The sequence below is a fragment of the Ambystoma mexicanum genome, chromosome 3p, assembly GCF_040938575.1.
Source record: "Ambystoma mexicanum isolate Mex_15411 chromosome 3p, UKY_AmexF1_1, whole genome shotgun sequence".
Classification (NCBI taxonomy): Eukaryota; Metazoa; Chordata; class Amphibia; order Caudata; family Ambystomatidae; genus Ambystoma; species Ambystoma mexicanum.
Window position 1 is genome coordinate 905,922,632 of NC_090925.1, and position 22,059 is coordinate 905,944,690.

The 22,059-nt window shown below is 47.2% G+C and overlaps 1 protein-coding gene across 1 annotated transcript in view; it reads left to right on the forward strand.

Annotated features, from left to right (window-relative positions):
- The window catches only part of TUFM (Tu translation elongation factor, mitochondrial), a 379,939-nt gene that overhangs the window by 204,108 nt on the left and 153,772 nt on the right, over positions 1-22,059 (forward strand). The window contains exon 7 of the mRNA XM_069652151.1: positions 2,757-2,889. Coding sequence (XP_069508252.1) covers positions 2,757-2,889 — 133 coding nt within the window. The remainder of the gene's footprint in view (positions 1-2,756; positions 2,890-22,059) is intronic.

The window sequence follows — 22,059 nt, forward strand, 5'->3', positions numbered from 1 at the left end:
CTGGCTCATCTGCTCCCACCCACTCACTGGCGAACCAGCACACAGCAGGGACCATACGCCTTTTGACAGAGCTCTGATTCTTCATCAATTATTCTAAATCCTGCATGTAGCCATCACAGAAAGCTCTGTTCCTGGGTGCTTGCCTCAACATGGTCGCAAGCCTGACTACCCCGTCGGATGAGAGGGTGAGGGACATCCTTGGGAAGGTGCAGTGCCTGTCGAACGCACTCCACAACAGTACACTCCAAGTCGCTGTTGGGCCTGATGTCCTCCAGCACCCACTTTGTCCCCTTGCAGACTCCAGATGAGGCCTCTTTGAGTTTCTCGACAAAAGGTGGTTAACGGTCACCGGTGCTTGGACACACCAGATCGCCCTCAACCAGGAATTCCGACAAGCTCTACGATGGATGGGAATACGCCCACATTTCACACAAGGAGCTCCTTTTCAAACTTCACCAGGCCACGGTTAACACTGGTGCCTCCCTTGAAGGATGGGGTGGATGGAGGGGGGGCCCCCACACTGGACAGTCATACGGCAGAGTCAACCCCAAATCGGCCTCTTTGCGTCGATGGCCAACTCCAGTGACAGAGGTTCGCCAGCAGGTATCCTCATCTGAGAAGCCTGGGGGATGCCTTCTTGTTCTGTGGGACAGGTTCTCCCTGTACGCCTTCCCGCCAGTTCCACTCCAGCTGTTTGTGATCAACACTCGACCAGCTGTCATTGCAAGGTGATGCTCATTGGTCTGGTGTGGCCATGGCAGATCTGGTACCTGGACCTGCTCAGTCAGTCAGTGGCTCATCCATCCAGCTTACTCCACTTCCCGATCGTCTCTCCAGAGAAAACTGTACAATAGTGCACCACGACCCAGCGTTACTGCGCCTCATGACCTGACTCCTGCAGCCCTAGAGTTTGGACATTATTACCTGCTGCTGGAGTGCAAGAGGATCCTGGTCAAAACCAGAGTTTCCTCTACGCTGTCTTGTTACGGCCATAAATGGTAACGCTTTAGAGTGTGGTGCAAGACTCTGAAGATGACGCATTTGTGATTTAGCTCTGCAGCGCTTCCCTTAACTGCTTTCACTGCCAAGGCTGGCCTGGCTCATGCCTTTATCAAAGTGCATCTAGCTGCCATCTCGCGGTGCACCCAGGTGGCTGGCAAGCCCTCGATGCTGTAGGCCTCGTCAGGATGTTTCCTCCAGTGAAGATTCCTGCTCCGGCTTAGGATCTCACTGTGGTTTTGACTAAGCTCATGGGGCTTCTATTTGAGCCGATGCATAAGGCTCCTCTGAAGTGTCGCTCCTGGAAGAATGCTTTCCTGGAGGCCATCACCTCGGCTAGGTCGGTCAGGGAGATCAAGGCCCTCTCCTGGAAGCAGCCATACTTTACCTTCCACGCTGCAAGGGTGGTGCTGCGGCCCACCCCGCCTTTTGACTAAGGTAATTCCATCTCAACAAGCCTTTGATTATTGAAAGGTTTCTTTCCGAACCATCTATGCCTGCTGAAAGGGCCTTGCCTTCTCTAGATGTTACTTGTGCCTTGAAGTGACGTTACTTGTGCCTTGAAGTTTTATTTGGCACAGACTAAGGATTTTTGGAAGACATCTCAATTGTTTGTCAATTTTGGACCAGTGGTGCATTGGAAGGCCCAGTCTAAGGTGGCTCGCCGGCTGTATTATGCAGTCATCGTCAGATCAACAGACCTCTTCGAGGCGGCCAAGAGCCTGTTCCATCAGAGACCATCCTGCAAAAGCGTTTCTCTCTGTTGTTCTCCTGCGTGACATTTGCAGGGCTGCTACATGGAGGTCCACACCTTCACGATATTCTACTGCTTCGACTGTTTGCTTGAGGTGAGTCTTTTCCAGGGTTAAGTGTATTGGTTGTGTTGGGACTTGCCACCTCCTGTGGTTGTGTATGTACTGCTGTGCAATCGTTTTCATGAGTATATGAATCCATGCCAGATCCCATGCTGGATAAGAAACAAGTTACTTACCTGTAATTCCTGTTCTCCATCATGGGTCTGACATGGATTCACATGCAAACCCTCCCTGCTTCCCCTCTGTGGCTCGTCTGGCTTCATACTGCCATTTTACGTGCTCCACCAAATCTGAAGATGGCCACTGGAGCTTAGGAACACTGTCATTGGCTGGGGGCAGTATGATTCGAAGGACAGTGATTGGTTATGGAGGAGACCAGTAGTTTTCAGTCTAAAACAAAACTGCTTTCTGTTTACCAAGGATTCCAGCCTGACGACTGGGAATATTCATGCCATGCTGGCCCTGTGCTGGAGAACAGGAGTTATAGGTAAGTAACTTGTTCCTTGGTTTCACTCTTGACACTCAAGTTTCTTAAGGGAAGATCCATGTTACTTGATGTATTTAATTGAATTTAACAGGAAAATGTGTACTTTTTTAATTTGTAAACCTAAAATGATTGAACTATGTTGATTTGTAAGTACCTACAGTTTTTCTATCCCAAAACATGTGCCATAACCAATTGCTTTTTCTTTTTTAAACAAAAAAAGCTATTTGAAAGCGAATGCACATTAAGAATAACTTTTTCTCTGAGATTCAATAAAATAAATCGAAAGGAATAAAGAATAATGCTCGCCTCAGTTTATAAAACGTAATTGAGTGCAGGGAGTTGAACTCCTATGATATTTACATTTTGTTTTTTTTCCATATGCAGCTGGCCTTGAAGGATTGTTTGATTAAGGAAATCTAGACCTCTAACACTGTGCTTTTTCCTTCTTCAACCAGCATCGAAATCCAGAGATCGGCTTTAATTCCATCATGCAGCTTCTAGAAGCTGTGGATAAGCACATTCCACTTCCAACTCGGGACTTGGATAAACCCTTCTTGTTACCAATAGAAGGGGTTTATTCTATTCCAGGTGAGGTAAAGAATGCAATTTGCACCTATATCTGCTCTGGTTCCTCACCATGGATGTTTTTGAGAAACCAGAAAAAATGCTTTGAAATTATTTTGATAGCAAGTTGGTGTGGAATGTTGGAGAACCTTTCGAATGGCTGTTCTTGGCTCCTTTGTTTCTAAAGCAGATCACATTAGCTGGTGGTATGCCTCTGGGGCAGAGCCCATTGAATGTTGTATGTTCTTAAGTAACCAGTAATGTTGATGGGCACATTAATCTACTGGAATTGGTCTATAGGCATGAGTTCGCGTGTGACTGAGCACAGATCAGAAAAATTTGCTAAAGTAGCTCAAAGTTAGGCACTCATCTTGGACATTTAAGTGCTACTGCAGTCAAAGGTTTGAATCTCTGGAGGGGCGACTGAACCCATAACACTTTGGAGGTTGATAAAAGTATATTAATTTCTGATGCTTGTTAATCTGCTTGGAATCACTTGCTGTGCATATGGTCCGACATCCAGTGGTAACCGCGGAGTATTGCATCTTGTCTTTCGGGGGACCGAAAGGGGACGTCGGCATAGGCGTGTCTGAAACGCTATTCCTATCGTGACGTGTATAGTACCAAAAATCCCTCACGCGCCGAGGTCCCTCAGATTGTTTTTTTCTGCCCAGATAACTGGTCGCCCTATAGCGGAGCTCTTCATGAGACATTGTTTATCTTACGGAATTGTCGGTTTAATCCCTGTTAAGTCACTTCGCCTATCAAGAACATCTTCAACGAAGACTACAGGGGTACCGTCTACGGCTGTGGATTCCGGCACCTAAGATCCGGCGTTCGGACCTCCACGTGGTCGGGCCTTCTGGCCGGCCTACACAGTAGGGAGAGTGGGCTTGGGGTTTGCCATACTGCTATGTCTTTCCTCTTTTCCACTTCTTTCCTTTTTGGTCTGGTCACCCTTCCCTTCTGCTTTGGAAAGGACTCCATTTAGATTCTGCCCTCTGTGAAGGGTCAGATATCTGTGGAAAGACAAGCACACTTCATGTACGCTTGTCTCCCCCTAGAGCACTAAAGCGGTGTTCGGCGTTAAACTCCTAAACCTAATCCCGTTAAGGGGCGCTGGTTGAAGCGGTGGGCCACGTACGGTATGTCACACGTGGAGCCTCTCTCCCCTGCCGCGACGCCAGCCGAGAGTGACGGGGGGACATCGGATGACCAAACGTCCAACGCGGACGTTGTAGACCTTGAGGCGGACGATTCTAGAGTCGCCACGCCCGTCCCCGACCCTTCCAGGCTCGACTTCGGTCTACAGGGACCACAACCGGTGACAGGGGCGTACAATAGCACCGCACAAAACACGCAACCCAAGCGCCCTCCTCGACGACCTCGTCGAAGAAGGCGCAAGCGCCATCGGATCGATTTGATCCAAAGCCTTCCCCGCATCCGCAGCAGCGCATGACTGGGCATAATAAACATAACAAAGGTGCTACTACTCCCCAAACTGCACACGCCGAAGTTTCTGAACAAGAAACTTCGACTTTCAAGGTTTCCAAGGCCCGTGCAGGCCCGAAAACTACGAGTAGGCCTATAACTACCAGTAGGCCTCTACCCGAGAAACCATCATCGGAGGCTTTGTCCCACAAAGATTCAGTAACCATCAGTAAGAGTATCAATAGGATTGCTACGGCGGTGGGCCTAGTACCAGTTTCACCCACAGTTATGGGCCAATCCCCCCCCCCCGAAAGGTTTTCCACAGTTTTGGAAGACGATCCTGAGGACTCTTACGAAGAGAGCCAGGTACCCCTCTCAAGCACCCTGAGGAGATCCTCTGAACGCCTTAGGGCAGAGGACCCTGTTCCTGGTCAGCCGGGTCCATTTGGGTCATCCAGGTGGACTACAGTACAATTTGAGGGGTATATGGATCGGCTGGAGCAGGTTTTCGGGGTTTCTGATCAACTTCTGCCGAAAAAGCTCGGGTAGACCCTAACCCTCACACACGAGTTGCCCAACACCTAGATGTTCAACACTATGTTGATTATCAAGAAGCTGTCCAGAAGGACACGTATAGAGACATCTATACAAAAGAAGAGCAGACTTCTTTTCTGGACAATTATGGGGAAGATCAAGGCGCAACGGACAACTGGGAGGACCCCCAGCAGGACGATCACAATTCTGATATCGTTTGCCTCGACTCTTCCCCATCCACACCAGTTAGGCAAGCTCCCCCGGTGGATGATCAAATGCCTTTCAACAACACGTTGAAAAAAGCAGCGGAATTCTTTAAAATTGCCACGCTTGAGGCATTGCCTGAACAGGATTTCGCGGAAAACATTAATGACAAGCCTCCAACAAGCCAGTCTGTTCCTCTCTTGAGCTCTGTAAAGAGACGGCTGGCCCCTTCTTTACTCACACCCACTCAGACTTGGCCTGTGAATCCAAGGGTCGAAAAACATTCGGCCCTCCCCCACCGACCCGCTTTATATCAAAGGACACGCAATCCCGGACTCGCTGGTGGTGACCAACACTCGCAAGAGAGCAGGGGTTCCCCTTGCCACAGGAGAGTCACCCCTGGACAAGGAGTCCAAAAGGTTGTATGCCTTAGGCAAACGGGACACGTCGGCGGCTGCTTATACCGTCCGGATTGCCAATAACACGACGTTACTGTCAAGCTACGTCGACGCCCAATTGAACCTACTCCAGGAAGGCCTCCAGGAGGTTCCGGAACCAACCAGAGCCAAGCTTCTCGCCATTGTCTCCGAGGGCAAACTTGCCAATCAAAATGTTGTAAAGAATACCCTGGACTCCGCAGAGACAGCAGGCAGGTCTCTCACACAGGGTACTCTCCTAAAGAGACACGCGTGGCTGCGCACGTCTGGTTTCAGGCCTGAGACCCAGGCATTCATCATCAATAAACCCATTGAAAAGACCAACCTCTTCGGGAAGGCGGTAGACGATGCAATGGAGACAGCCAAGAAGGAGCATGAGACTAGTAAGTCGCTGCACCAGATTTCCCAAAAACCCTCTTCAGAGGGGCAGCAATTCTCAGCGGTCCTTTTGAGGACAAGCCCGCGCCACTCAAAATAATTTCGGCACGGGCAACTTCAACGCAAGTCAACCGGCTGCAAGCCCCACTTACTACCCCCAGAGGGGTCAGAAGTGTGGAAAGAATAGAGGCAGAAGCTCCAATTCCAGAGGTGCGTCAACCTCGGGTTAGAAATGACCACCAGGTCCCCTCCATGTCTCCCCGGTCGGGGGGGGGGGCGATTAACATCTTTCCTCAAGGCATGGGAGGGGATAACTTCAGACCAGTGGGTATTAAAGGCGGTCGCCCACGGTTATTGCGTGTAATTCGCCCGACCCCCACAGTTCACACTGCCGAAACATTGACGCCTTTAACCGGAACATCTGCAGATCCTGGTCCAAGAGGTGGAGGCACTGCTGGGAAAGGACGCAATAGAAGCCGTCCCGATTCTTCAGGTAAACAAGGGTATTTATTCAATATACTTCCTTGTATCCAAAAAGGATGTCACCATGTGCCCTGTTCTAGACCTGCGCCCGGCGAACAAGTTCATAAAGCCCCAGAAGTTTTGCATGGTAACACTTCAAGAGGTGATCCCATTGCTAAAACAAGGGGACTTCATGACAACATTGGATATGAAAGATGCATACTTTAATATTTCAATGCTGCCAGTGCACAGAGAATTCCTAAGGTTCGTGATTCAGGACAAACACTACCAGTTCAAGGTACTCCCCTTCGGCATAGCCTCGGCACCACGGGTGTTTACCAAGGTCCTAGCAGTGGCAGCAGCACACCTGCGCAGACTTTCAGTTCCAGTTTACCCTTACCTCGAAGATTGGCTCATCATGGGGGACTCGTTCGACGTTTGTTTTTCGAACACCCAAAAGACAATAGACCTACTGTTCAGCCTGGGATTTTCTATCAACGAAAAGAAATCCAGCTTAGTCCCCAGCCAAGTAAAACGGTTCCTGGGGGCTCTAATTCGCACGGAAGACGGTCTAGTCTTCCCTTCCAGCGAGAGGGTTCAGAACATGCTCTCTCAAGTTCCTCAGTATGTAGCCAGTCGGGAGGTGACGGTACGCAAAGCTATGCCTTTGCTAGGGATGATGGCGTCATGCATATACTTGGTCCCCCACGAGCAGCTGCGCATGCGTCCCATGCAAGAGTGGCTCAACAGCCAGTGGTGTCAGGCCAGCGGACAATGGGAAGATCTGTTAGTTGTCTCGCCAGCCCTCGTTCTCTCTCTGCAGTGGTGGTCGAGGGAGAACCTCTTGAAGGGGAAAACCTTCACCACCCCTGCAGTGGAAGCCACTCTCACGACAGACTCATCTCTCACAGGGTGGGGGGGGGGGGGGCTCACCTGCTTCAACAGACAGCGCACGGAGTGTGGTCCCCTCAGGTAGCGTCCAACCATATAAACCTACTGGAGCTACTAGCAGTGTTCAAAGCATTGAAAGCCTTTCAGGAGCAACTCCAAGGGAAGACAGTTCTGGTCCTAACCGACAGCACAACAGCAATGTATTATCTGAACAAGCAGAGGGGCACTCACTCTCCAGGGCTATCCAAGCTGTCCCAAAACCTCTGGATATGGGCTCTCAAACTCAAGCTGTTCCTGATATCCCAACGAGTTCCAGGGGAACTCAATCCTCTGGCAGACGTACTCAGCAGAGATTTTCCTCTGCCAGAAGAATACGAATGGCGTCTGCACGAAGACATTGTATCCAACATCTTCGCAGAATGGGGGTTTCCAGAGATCGACCTATTTGCTATTCAGAACGCCCAATACCCAGATTACACCTCCAGGTACCCCCAGAACTGATCCAAGGGGAACGGTCTCTGAATAACTTGGTTGGGGAAATTTGTTTACGCTTTTCCCCCTCCAACTCCCCTTCTGAACAAGATAGTGCACAAGATGCACCAGGAACCAGTCACCTTGATTCTGGAGGCTCCCGTGTGAGCCCGCCAATCCTGGTGCGCGCACCTAATGGAATTGTCCCTCTCCCCACCGGTCAAGCTGCCCTGCCCATACAACATGCTGTCTCAGAACAGTGGGGAGACTCTGCACCCATGCCCACAAACTCTGAACTTAGCAGCCTGGCTCCTTAAGTCATAGAGTTTGGACATCTGCAACTCCCTCAAAGATGCATGGACCTACTGAGGGAGGCAAGAAAGCCTAACACACGTTATTGCTATGCCAGCAAATGGAAACGTTTTGTCATTTGGTGCAGTTCCAAAGGCGTCAATCCCACTGATTGCTCGCCTTCTTCACATTGTTATATCAAACCCATCTGTGGGACTCTGGGTTAGTCTTCAATTCCTTAAAGGTTCACCTAGAGGGATTGTCAGCCTACACCACGTCACAGCAAAAGGTGTCGTGTAAAATACCTGTGATTAAAGCCTTTATGCAAGGGGTTTAAATAAATGTATCCCCCCCCCCCCCACCCATCACTCAGCCAGCCCCTGGGTGGGTTCTAAACGTGGTTTTAACTAGGCTCATGGGACCCCCTTTTGAGCCTATGCATAAAGCTAGTCTGAAAGACCTGACTTACAAGACAGACTTTCTAGTAGCTATCACTTCTATCAAAAGAGTTGGCAAACTACAGGCCCTCTCGGTCTTGGACCCCTTTGTTACAGCCCACAAAGATAAAGTAGTTCTGCGCACTCAATCCCAGATTTGCGCCGAAATTTATTTCGAAGTTCCATGTGAACCAGTCAATCGAACTACCCACGTTCTTCCAGAGACCTACTAACATGGCCAAAAGAAGCCTTCACACACTAGATGTGCGCAGGGCAGTCATGTTCTACATTGATAGAACTAAACCACTGAGGAAAACTAAACAATTCTTTGTTTCAGTGGCAGCTGGTAGAGAAGGGGACCCTGTCTCTAAATCAGCAATATCAAGGTGAATTGTCAAATGCATCACACTGTTACACTCTTGCAAAGGGAGAACTGCCCTCCAAGCCTAGAGCACATTCTACTTGAGGCACTGGGGCATCCATAGCATTCATTGCAAATGTTCCACTAGAGTCCATGCAAAGTGGCAACCTGGATTTCTGTACACACCTTTACAAAACACTATTGCCTAGACACTCATTCTAGGTCTGATTCTCAGGTGGGACAAGCAGTACTAAGACATCTTTTTTCTACTGTTCCTTCTCACAACCCACCTCCAACTCCGGGTACTGCTCGCTAGTCTATGCACAGCATGTGATTCTAAGCAGATTAACAAGCATCAGAAGACATGCATTACTTACCGTAATAGCATTTCTGATGATTGTATCTGCTTAGATTCACATGCGCCCTCCCTACCTCCCCGCTCGGGGTGGAAGGAACATAGACGTCTTGCTACTTTCTCTTCATGTACTCACTCACTATAGCCTTGGGCTCCCTCATGGCAGAAAAAATACAATCGGAGGGACCTCAGCGCGTGAGGGATTTTGGGTACTACACACGTTACGATAAGGATAGTGTTTCAGACCCGCCTATGCCGACGTCCCCTTTCGGTCCCCCGAAAGACCAGGTGCAATACTCCGCGGTTACAACTGGAAGTCGAACCATATGCACAGCATGTGAATCTAAGCAGATACAATAATCAGAAATGCTTTTACGGTAAGTAATGTGTGTCATCATGGATTGCAGTGCTCGGGAGGAGGAATTCAGCATGAGTGTATACGTAATAAATGTGATAAAGGTCCCTAGCAATATTTATTGATCACAGCAGGCATGAGATGTTTGGACTACAATTCTTACCTGCATAGTCCATGATGAGGGATTATGTGATCCATAGGTCAAAACAGCTGGAGAGCTGTAGATTGCAGAGCCGTGGATTAAAAACGCCTGTATGCCACAGTCAATTGTCACAGTGTAAAAGTGGTTAGAGATGCTCTTCAAGAGTAAGTGTACTTTTAATGTTGGCTACTTGTGAAGCATATATAGGGGTAATTGTGAGGTTGAAGGTCCTAAAATAGGGTGCAAAACGGGTTTAACTTGTGGGCCAAATGTACCATACAAGTCTTCTGCAGTGGGCTGGACTGTCCGTGATTGATGTGTGTGTGTCTGTCTCTGTCGCTGGGAGCGTCTGTGCATACATTTGAATAAAGAGAAGTTATTTTGCTGTATTGCTCATTTTTTAAAGAACACATTGTTGGGCAGAATTTATTTTTTGGGGTTTCTGCAGTCTCATTGTATGGAACCCCTGCTCTGTTTACTTTCCCCTTTTTCAGGGGGTTTTCTAATTTATTTTGTTGGCAAAGGGACTTTTGCCGAAGTCCCCCTGCCACTAAATCTTTTTGTACTCCACAGTATACTGTTCTGGATCTGATAATCCTCCCAGACCTTGGGGTGCTAAGCACCCTCTTTTTGCCCTGAAGTGAGTATATCGCTCTACATTGTTTTTAAGGGGGTAGGCTTGTTGCAGATAATGTTTAGCTTTGGCTTCACTTCGCATTAGTATTCCAATGTACCTTTATTATGGTTAATGGGTTTTTGTAAGTCCGCTTTGCCATTTTGTTTCTTGGGCTTCCTTTGGTGAGGGGGAAGAATGCAGAAGGCCTAGAATGACAAGTGAGCCTGAGATTGCAGCCTCCATAGTGAATATAACTGGTTTAGATGGAGTTCTGGCCCTGGTCAGGAAACACATGTTTGAGTTTATGGAGCCAACGTTTTTGGCTGCCCACCAGAGACTTTGTTTTTAATCACCTAATGGGATTGGTGGGCTGTCAGAAGCTATGAATGAATGTGTGTATGTAGGGGAATCCTTGTTCTGCTGGAGTTTCAGAAGGTATGCACATTGGCTTACTTGCTGGATTCTTGTCTAGCTGAAAAGTAGTTATAGTTGATTTTGAGACCCAGTCTGGCCATACTGTTGGGACTGGTGTCTTTAGTTCTGGGCATCCTTCCTGGGTCTTAAATGATCTGCTGATAAGCCTGCTCATTTCCTTGGATTAGGCCTTCCACCCTGTGACAGCTTTCTTGGCTGTTTTACCACAGTTTACTGCCACGTTATACTGCCTTTCATTTTATATGCTGCTGCTAAGATGGGTGTTGGAACCACAACACCCTGCCAAATCTGCTTCTCTGGGTGTCTTGGTCTCCACCAATGCCGCCATGCTGCAGGGGCAGTTTTTGCTGGTGTGCCATCCAAGTTTGCCTGCTTAACCTCTGGCAACTGCTGTGTGCTGGTTCCTCCATCCTCTTGGCTCCATCTCTGGCGCAGATTTCGCTTATGCATGGTTAGGTCCCAATACTGTTAAGGATAATTGTTCTTTATGGCCTTCAGGGTCGTTGTTTACTCAAGATTGTAGTACCTGGTCCTTTATTTTTGCCTTAAAAAGAAGATTCTCAAATACTGGGTTTTTCTACTTTCCTGGAGCATTGTTTTCAGGAACCAACAGTGTAAGTACTTCTGGACCCTGGATTGGTGGGTTATTAGTTGACATTGGGAGCGGGGGGATTTAATCCTGCTTTGCTACTCTGCTCTTGGGGCTACTGGATCTCACACTTACCACTTAATGTCTTATTCAGTGTTTCTACTGTTATCGCCAGGGTTGATGCTTTCTTTTGGGTACATGTGGGAAGGAAGTGTGACTTTACCTGCCTTTCCATCTTAACCAAAGGTCAACTTTGAGACTTTGTCCTGTTTCCTATGGTGCACTTTCCCAAACACCAACTCCCACAAGTGACACAGCAAGGGAATTACCTGGACTGGCATTTTCTAGGGCCCTGTCTAATGTACCCAGAGTTCTCCACCAGCTTGGAATTTTAGTAACTACTCTTATCAGGGAGTTTTCAATCTGTGTATTATACTCCTGCCTAGAATATACATTGCATTACTGAGTGTTGCCACTGTTTCTCTCCTAGAAGTATAGTTTCCCTTTTGGGCTTAAGAACTCTTTCCAAAATACATCCTGGACTTTGGTAGCACTTCTGGCTATGCTGGACATTGCGATCCCCTGTATTCTACCTCAAAGCGCTAGGATTGTAATGTGTACATATGTATTGTCATGCTGTTCGAAATGTTGGAGGAAACGTACTTATGTACTGTGTGGTAACCTGGAATCTGAATATGATAGTAATTACTGTGTAATATTGGATTCTATTTTGGGTTGGGTTAGGCCTTAACTGCCAACTCGCTGTGTTTTATCTACCATGCACTGCAACTGGTTAACCGGTGTACTAATTTTCCTGTTATAAATATTTTGTCTCCTCTTAGAAATAAAGTGTATCTTTTTCAGTATACCAGTTTGGTGTATTTTGTGGTGTCTGTTGGGATTAATTGTACCTCCCTACTAGGCTTCCTCCCCCTGAGCTGAGCCCAACTGCTCTGCTATGCTTACCATTGGAGAGTCTGGCCTTTCCTTTTGGGTGACATACTGTTCTACCATTAGGTTAGATGGCTACGCAGCCCTCACTAGAGGGGTATGCAAAAATATTGCTAAAACACGTGTTCGACATATTTTTCGTTTGAGCATTTACTAAGAAATTGCTTTATGCAAATGCAGAGAGGGTAGCTCGGGGCAACGCATTTTGTCCTGGAAGCAAGACAACACAGAGCAACACGGGTATGAATCCTGGCCCAGCGCTTAGTCTTTAATGCAATATTATGCACGTATTAAAAGTTATGATTTTAATTTAACTTGCGTTACTATATATACACACAGCAGTAGAATGCAAAACATTCATTTAATAAAACAGATATATGCAACAATGATGACATGTAAATTACTTTTGATACCTTACTTGGGATTGGTGATGCCCACTGTCTGCCACTTGTGTATTAGAAGTCCTCCAATAGCAGGTAACGGATAGTACACCAAACTAATACAGAAAGGAGCGTACACCAAGCAAGAAGGAACGTTGTTTATTACAGGTCCCGACTCAGCTGGGAGAGCACCATTCAAACAGCACAGTGTAACCAAACTGAATTAATGGTAGCTGTGGACGCCACCTACTGTGGCTAAACCTTTGATAAAGGTTCACGGTATTAGCATGATGGTTTGCAACAAATGTTAAACCATCCTATGAAGCTTATTGGCAGGACTACGTCAGTCCCCTATGGCTAGATATGTTACCCACTACTGATTGGAGAAGGCCATCTTGTTCCCCTCTGTCCAGCACCACCCATCGTTACATGAACCTTCCTGCACCTCCCCAAAATGACATACATTTTATTATGTTATTGAACTAACCACCGATACTTTAATAATCTACCACTAGCCAGTTCTCAGGAGACGCACAACAACCTGAACTTGGCAATGAGGAGACGATCACAGAGCATCTAACCACTGAGGTGCCCTGCTGACATTTGCAAGTACACAAAACACTGTTGCAACCTAGGGGCACAAACTCCCTTTGTCCAGCTTGCTAGACTACAGGCCTCCTAGTTAGGTAAGAATTGATGTAGCCACACTGTGTGAGACTACACAGCACTTATGTGCTTGGTATTAGGTAACCCACCTTTTAGTATAGGTCTGTACTACACAACTTGGTAGTGTGACTGAACAGCCAGGCCGATCTAAAGAGGGGTAAATGTGAGCTGTAGAGCTGTACAAATGAAATCCGTGAATTTACAAGTAGCCAAGTAACACTTGCACTCAAGGCATCAGTTATAAATAATTATTTAATTAACATCAAGTTTTGAATGAGCTTTCTTTAAAAAGGCAATTCGGGTAACAATGTAAATATGCTTTAAAAATACTTTAAAGAATCAAAACGAGTCAGTGGATAATCTTTGGATATGTTTCTTACACAATTCCCACACCCTGAGGTGACTTCAATCACAAGGACAGTAATGGCATTTACATATCACACTAGTTATACTGCAGAAAGGAAAGGTTTAGGGAAGGAAAAGGTGTTAGGCAAGATTGTATGCAGTACCCTTAGGGTGCACTACAATAACCCTGACCTGCTGGCAATAGGAACCCAACCTTTGGTATAAGTCTGTACTACACAGGTTGGTGGTGGGGCTGGGCAGTCAGGCTTATCTCAAGAGGGGTCATTGTGAGCTGTAGGGGAGCTACACAGATTCACAGTGACATGTATTCAAATAAACCCTTACACACAAGGTTTCTTGAATAAACAATTATTCATTTATCAGTCGGTTAGAATAAGCCTTCTTCAGAAGGGAGCAATATAAAAGCAACACACAAATCCAATTCAAAACTACACACTCGTTCCTAAATCAGTAAAGACCATTTTGGGATGGCCCACAGTCACAACCAACACAATATCTAGGGTACTGGGGACATTAATATCTTACTGTTTGCATTTAGAAAACTCTTAGAAATTGGTTAAAGGAAAAGGTTGTTAGAACAAACCACAAATATTCTTAAGCATGCAAATAATTTCGGATCCCCTAAGCGGAGTCAATCAGTATAACAGGCTAAGCCAAAGTCAATGGGCAAACGTTTTATATGGGCTGAATCACTTCTGGTAGGTAAGTCAAAGTCTTTGCACAATGTTTTGGAAGTCTTTGAAGAAAATAATTAATCAATGTAGGGCCACAAGCTGTTTAGACTTGTGAGTAGTAGAAGATGCAAGCAACTCTACAATGAGAGGTAAGTTCTCAAAGACTTTACAGTACCTTTGTATTGAAGAAAAAGTGCAACAGATGACTCCTGTTTCTGTGCAGATCTCGCTGTTCGTGGGCCTCAGTCGTGGGGACAAGAGGGAGGACTTCTGGGGACTCTTGCAGTGGGACGGTCACCGCCACCGGCAATCTTTCTAACCAGTGGCACTAAGGTGTTTCAGCTCCTCGCAACTACCGCAAATAGCAACACAGCGGTTTATGGCTGTCAAGATGGACTTTCCTTGCTTCTGGTGTCCTGGACTCTGAGGGGGCTCAGTCAGTCCTGCTTCCTGGAGCTCTTAGCCAACTTAAAAGCAACGCACACAATCTGGTGGTCTTCTCCCTGGCTATCCGGTTTCCAGCCGCAACTCTGTTGAAATGCAACCAGCTCGGAGAGAATGTCCAGGTGGCTTACTTTGGAGTCGATTGGTCCCACCAACTCAAGGGGAGAAGTCGTCCTTGCAGGGGCTTCTGTTTCATCACAGCAGCAGGGCTTCACCGGGCAATTAAAATGTCCAGGAGTATGCAGCAAGCTTTGTTCACGGTTTCTTCGTCAGGTATTTCTCCCATTGCTCGACTCTGCCTCTAGTTCCAAAACACTCTCCTTTTTAAGCGGGTTTCTCCCATTCATGCACAGCCTAGGCTGTCAATCACGCAGCAAAGTGGCTGTCCTGCCACCAGCCATTTACAGTAGTGAGGGTGACATAAAAACGTTACATGAGAATGTAGGATATGGGGCTACTAGGTAACCCCCCAGCACTGCACATAGGATGTTGTGTGCTAGACCTACAAAGAGAAAAGGGAAGTAAAGTCAATTTCACTTTACTATTCTTGGGAACTGTAGCTCACACAAGAAAAGATAGTTAAACCTTATGGGAAATCTAAAGGATTTCTCTGTGACCGTGCACTGAAGGTGCTGTGCGTCACTGTACAAAAAGTAGATGCCTATGGAGTTTGTCAGACTCCAAAAACAGTGGGAACACAATCCAAATTAGGTCAAAACACACCAGTGGGAAAAAGGTCTCGCTCACTCCAGGGTTAAAATTAAAAAATCCTAAAGTCCAGCAAAAGAGCTGGGGGGGGGGGGGGGAGGGGGGGTCTCCAAGGTTGAAGGGAATTGGCACTGAAATAATTCTCCCCAGAGAGCATTTGGCCTTGCTTAACTTGCACTGGAATCCGCTTGCCATATCAGATAACCAGTTCATAGCCGTGGTAGAGAACATGATGGACCGCTGTCAAGCAGATGACTGCATTACTAATATCTTTATTGCATGGGACCTATATTAGTTGTATGGAGCCACAAATTAAAAACACAAATACTAGTGAGGAAATGGTTGGACTTAATGTCCTCTAGAAATGTAATTATGTTAAACGGTGCCCTCAGCAGGGATATACCCTTTCAACCAACTTGGAGACGATCACATCAGTTTGCCACAATCGATATATATTCATTTTAAGAGATGCTCTGCCTGATCTAATTGACTTTGTGGTTGTACCGTATTGCTCTAGCGATCATGCGATGCTAATTGTTCAGTGGTAACAATCAATTTATACCCATATCAGAAATTAATGAATCCTCATGGATAGTTGATATCTCCCAGAGAGACAAAATGAGGACTGTTGGCATTTTTAACCTCTTAGTTCAAAAAAGGTCCTCAGCTAGTGCCCTGTATTTAAGCTCAAACATGTCTTTGATCTGGAAGTAAAATATAGAAAGGTCTGGCTGAGGAAAGCATGCAGGGCTTTATTAAAAAGCACCAGCAGCTCTAGATGGGCCATAATAAAAAAAACGTAAAACCAAAGGCATAAAAACTGGTGCAAAACGCATGAACATGTGCTCATGCAACAGGACGGTGAAGCTATGTTGTCAGCTATTACTACTAAAAACAGCACTGAAGTATTATTATTTTAAAAATGCATCTAATGACTTGTCCCTCCCGCTGATGTTAAATGCTGTCCATGAACAGGAGTGGACTTTACACTTTGCTAAAATATTCGAACTTGCCCTGACTAAAAATCAATTTCCATATGAACCAACAGACTTCCTGCAGAAATTCTCATTCGAAACTGGATATCATATACAAAATTAAGACTATCTTCCTCTCTTGCGCCTTGCCCTAATGGGCTCACTAACTTAATGTTTAAAACCTACCTTGTGAAATGGGCCTCTATACTGTCCCTTATATTTAAAAAGGTACTTCATGAGAGAAGAATTCACCAGTCCTGGGAACACTAGCATTACACCAGTGTTCAAAAAAGGAGATCGGAGTGATCCTCTAAACTATTTTGACTTCTGTCAATCGGGATTTGTCGCAGGTATAGTAACAGTCCAAAACCTCTTGATCCTGTCATCCATAACGAACAGAGTAGTTCAAACAGGACAGCAGGTCTAGATCGCCTTTATTGACTTTGGGATGGTATTTGATTCAATTCCTAGAGAATTACTCTGGATTAAATAGGAAGGAGCTGGCTGCCCAGATTCTATACTGAATGTAATTATGCAGCTCTATACAGGTACTCATTTTCAGGTCAAATAAACAAACTAGGTCTCTTAACAGTGCTAATTCTTACTTATCGTGGCATAAAGCAGGGCTGTATGCTGGCCCTTTTCAATTTTTTCATAATTGACTTGGGAAGTCGCCTTTCAAGTCAACTCGTTTCCACCTAAATTGGGCTGTCTCTATCATGGCTCCTTTACGCGGACAACCTAGTTCTGTTAGAAAAAACTCAGATTGGGCTTTAGCGGAAACTGCAGGCACTCAAAACAATATGCGTTTGAGAATAGTTCAAAAATCAATGTAGAGAATCAGAATTCAAATCTTACAGAACACTGTATAAACTAGCTGTTACGGGTGCAAACCTCCGTAATATACAAAACATACTGTGTTGTCCCAGTGCTGACTTTCTACAAGCAAAAAGCATGCCCCGCTGTTATATATGGGGCTGATTCTAAATTCCTAACAGGAAGCCCTAGCTGGGATAGGTTGGAAGGCATATTTTGGAAAAGAGTACGGTCATTGCCCAATAGTTGCCCAATCCAGCTAATTCAGTTTGAACTGGGCCTTTCTGTCATTGCAAGTAATGGCAGAATGGCATATATTAGTACTGTCTAGGAAATGTTTCTTGAATCGCCTCTTTAACTCTTCCTTTATGCCAGTACTAGCACACCTTCTACTACATCAAATATGATGCTTCACTAAATTCCTGGCTAAATAAGTCTGGCCCTGATAGCATGGGGCGGACATTAGCCTCTATCTTCTATTAAATGATCCCAACGGAGCGAAAAAAACCTCTTGCTTGGGGATTGGATAAAAACTTGGCGAACTGTACAAACTAAACTCAGTCACTTGCATGATCTGAACGTATCCTGCCTTGAAGATAGTCGATCTTCCCCGTCTCCCCTCCTTTCACTTGGAAAAACTGCAGAATGATCTCTACACTGTTAATTGTGTTATATGCACTTACTTTGCTTGTACAGACTTGTATCTTTCAGAAATTCAAGGGCTCTGACTTTTGTTTTTCCCCCTTGTTCCCCTCCCTCCTTGAGCGCTTTGAAATGCTTGCCTTGTGTATAGGAGATTTAAAAATAAACATTACTATTACCATTTAATAATGGTAGTTTTAATATAAAATCACTCAATTGTTTTGCACCTTATTTTCAGACCTTTCCCAGTGCAAGGTATAGAAACTTGTTTTTAAGATTACTTTTGAATATCTGGCTTACGAAAGAAATCTCTGGTATTTACTTGAACCTTCCTCTAGACCAGAGATCATGCAGATTTTGTGGCAAAACTAATGTTAGAGACATTGAAGCATATTATTAAAGTCTGCCCTTCCCTAATGACGGAAGGGAATTAATTATTCTGCAGATTTAAGCATTTTGGTATGTTTACGGGTAGACCATAGGCAATGATTTTTAACACTAAATCTGTGTCGCTATCCTTGGTGGTTATTAACTATTTGTTTTTAAACATTCATCCACATATTTTAATTGATTTAAAATGTCATGAACTGTAGGATTTATTTAGCAAACTTTTCTTTTAATGTTTTTAATCTGTTATTTTGTTCTTTGGCCCTTTCCTTCTCCTTTTTGTTTTCCCTTTTCCTTCTTTTTAATCAAAACGTTTTTCTTTGTTTATTGTAAATTTGTATTGAAAGGCTGTAAATGAACAGCCAAACAATAAAAAAAAAATTTAAAAAATGCTCTGCATGGTTATTCAACTCCGGGCTCATCCCTTTGCCCCACAGCCCTCTTCCGAGGCCCATCTGCCAAGGGATGAATTGAAACCGCTTACCCCACGTGATCTAGATTGTTTGCCTGAATTTATTTTCTTCCGTTCCCAGTGAGTGGTCAGGTGCCTGGCTCGCTGATCTCGAAAGTATCAGTTGGACAATACGCTTTCAACTTTTCGCCAGCACACTGCTGTGGCTGAGAGCTCGAGAAATTCATGTCAGCCCTCAAACACTGGGCCTGTCATTGAGAAAACCCAAGAGACTTACTTACCTGTAGCTTATGTCCCAAAATGGCTGCTGTGTCTTTCACAATATAATTTCTCCAGCATGGGGTCTGGCATGGATTCACATGCTCATGAATATTTCCCGTCATGCCGAGAATCCTCGGTAAAAGAAAGTTTCACTTTCACTTACAAACTGTATTTTTCCTCTAAACCATTCACTGTACACTGCGTCATACTGCCCCAAGCCACTGACAGTCCTCTCCCTAAGCCCCTTTTCTGGCAGCCATCTTGAGATTTTTACTGCACATTGAAGTGTTGGAAGTCCTCGAGATTTGCACCGTGAGCTACTTCTACAGTTGTTCTGTGTGCTCTTATCTCCATCTGCTGAATGCAGGGATCCATTTGTCAGTGAATTTCAAGCACACCTCAAGGGCAAAGATCGTTGAACTTTCCAGAAGGCCATCAGGCCTACTCTGCACCACCGGCCATGATGGAGGAGAAGAAGGGAAGATGCCTTTTCAAGCTCTGCACCAGATGCGGACTATGAGACGTGTTTGTGGAGGATAAACTCCTTCCGTGCCTCTGTCTTCATCCAGACAACAGAGGAGATTGAGAGATCTGCCTCGGCTTCTCCAAGGAAACGATGGATCGACGCAGTAGATTGGCGGCGTGGCTAAATGCCAAGATCTCTGTCCCAAACAGGGTTATGCCTCAACCAGGAATGGCCGGTCCGAGGAGCGGACTTGTAAGTCCTTTGAGGGTGCCGCATCCGTAGGGGCCTAAGACGAGGCCAAGCACTGCGAGTGCAGTTTCATCAGGGTTGCCGCGCAAGTGAGGCCTGCGATGGGCAGGGCACGATCAACATCACCATCAGCCTCCATTGCTAGCCAGCGATCGAGCTCCTCCTCTAGGAAGAAACCTTCCAGCCCATTTAAGCTGCGGGAGAAGACCAGGACGAAGGAAAAGGCAGCTGACCTGCCCAAGAAGGCCCAAGCGGTACAGGAGAAATCTTTGATTGAGCTGGCGGCGGCTGCGCTCTCGAAGGCCAAAGGGGCTGACCCCGTGAAGGTAAACCCTGCTGCGCCCCCCCCCCGGGTGTCCCTGCCTCCGAGGTGGGAGGCCTCAGCGGGGGTGGTGGCAAAGCCTGCTGGAGAAGAGGATGCAGTCTCTGAGCCTGGACCGACCCCTCACGGTGCCAAAAACGGGGGGTGGGTGTCAATCAAGTCACAGGCTATGGTAGTTTCGTCCACGGACGACGACCTGGAGTCCCTGCACAGTCCACAAGGATGTGGAGGAGGAAGACGGCAGTAACACGGACGATGGCGTGGGGCCTAATGTTCCAACCACACCAGCTCAGCCGAGAGATGTATCCCTTATCGACCCTACACACGTTGGTTTCAGAAATCCAGAAAAGGATGCCGCAGGCCCTGGCTAAAAAGAGGAAGCGCCATCCGACGCCCTGATATTGGCATCTGCCATCCGCGTCAGGTGCCCACCTCAGACACTGGGACGAAGGATGACGATATTGTCACGCTGGGCGGATCTCCGCAACCTAGGGCGTCCCCACCGGATGAGGTGCGGTCCTTTCATGGTTGCCAAAGCTTCTGAGCTTTTCCAGCTTACACCAGAGGAAACGAAGGAGGGTTTCCTGTAGAGGCGTGAGGCCAAGAGGAAGACTATCATGGCAGTACCCCACCTGGACGATGTGTGGGAGGAGGGCAAAGCCCTCTTGAAGAATCCTAGCATGTCCCTGGCCAAGCAGGATAGACTCTAGAAAAAGGGATTGGTGCCAGTCTGTACCCAGGTACCTACGGTCGCAACCATCGCCGGACTCCATGGTTTTGGCAACCTCGAGGAAAAGGTTGTGGATCCCTTCCTCATCATCCTCAGTGCCTCCCGACAGCGCAGGGAAGAAGTTTGATGCCATGGAGTGGAAGGTTATTTACACCACAGCATCAACCATCAAGGCGGCCAACGCACTGGCGATCCTGCCCTGGTACGACAGGGAACTGTGGTACAAGCTGGGCTCGATTCTGGAGTTCATTCCCGACAACAAGATGGAGGCGATCGCCCTTTTCCAGGAGGGAGAGATGGCTTCAGACCATGCCAACACGGTGGTGCTGGACATGGCTGAGACAGGGTTCCAGCAGACGGGGAAATGTCTGCCTCAGTCGTCAAGGCTTGCTGACGGCCACAAATTTCCGCCAGGAGGTCCATGTGAGGGTACTGGACATGCCTTTCAACAGTGATAAACTCTTTGGGATGGCCGTCGACGAGTCCTTGCAGGCCATCAAGGCAGATGGAGACGGCCCGTGGCCTGGGCATTTGCCAGCAACTTCACTATTCCTAGAGGGCCAACCAAGATGGCCGCTTCCTAGTGAGTTCCCACACGACCTACTATTAATCCGGCACAATCATCCGCAAATTTCAGTAAAACCTGCTCGGACCGTCGACCACCCGTGCCATCAGACCTTGGCCTACCACCCCATGAGGTTTGGGGTGAAAACGGAGGTCCGGAGACCCCAAGCGCAGCACCCACGCCCAGGAGAAACACGCAGGCCTGCAGGGAGTCCCGGCGAGTGCTAACCACCGGGGCCGCGGCTACAGCCGAGTGAAGGAGACCAGCCTGCCCCTCGCAAGATCCTCAAGAGACAAAGCTGGGAGGAGCGCCTGTAAACTCCAGGCTGAGGTCGGATCGGATCTGCCCCCGACTACTCGAATCCTCCTGCCGAAGCAACAGCAGCCCGAATCGGGGCGAACGTCCAGGGCCCACGCAGACCCACGAGAGTGCAGAGCGGACACCTGCTCACCTGTGCGGGACAGCCTTGACCCGAGGGGCTGATCCACGCCACCTCCTGGCTCTCCCCTCCCCTCGCGCCGGCTCTGGCAGACACGGCATGGAGCACCAGAGACTACTGAATGGGGACGGAGGGTGGCGGCCCCTTTCCAACTACCCCCCCCCCTCTCCCCCACACACCCAGAATGGCGAGGACCCTGCACGGTGAGAACAAGGCAGAATCAAATGTGAGTGTGCCCAGCAGCCATACGCTCTCAGCAGGTACGGAGCACACTGGGGGGAAAGCCTGTTAAACTCTCTGCAGCCCTGCATCGGCCCCCCCAATGCAATCGAGCCGGCCCAGCCCTGAACACT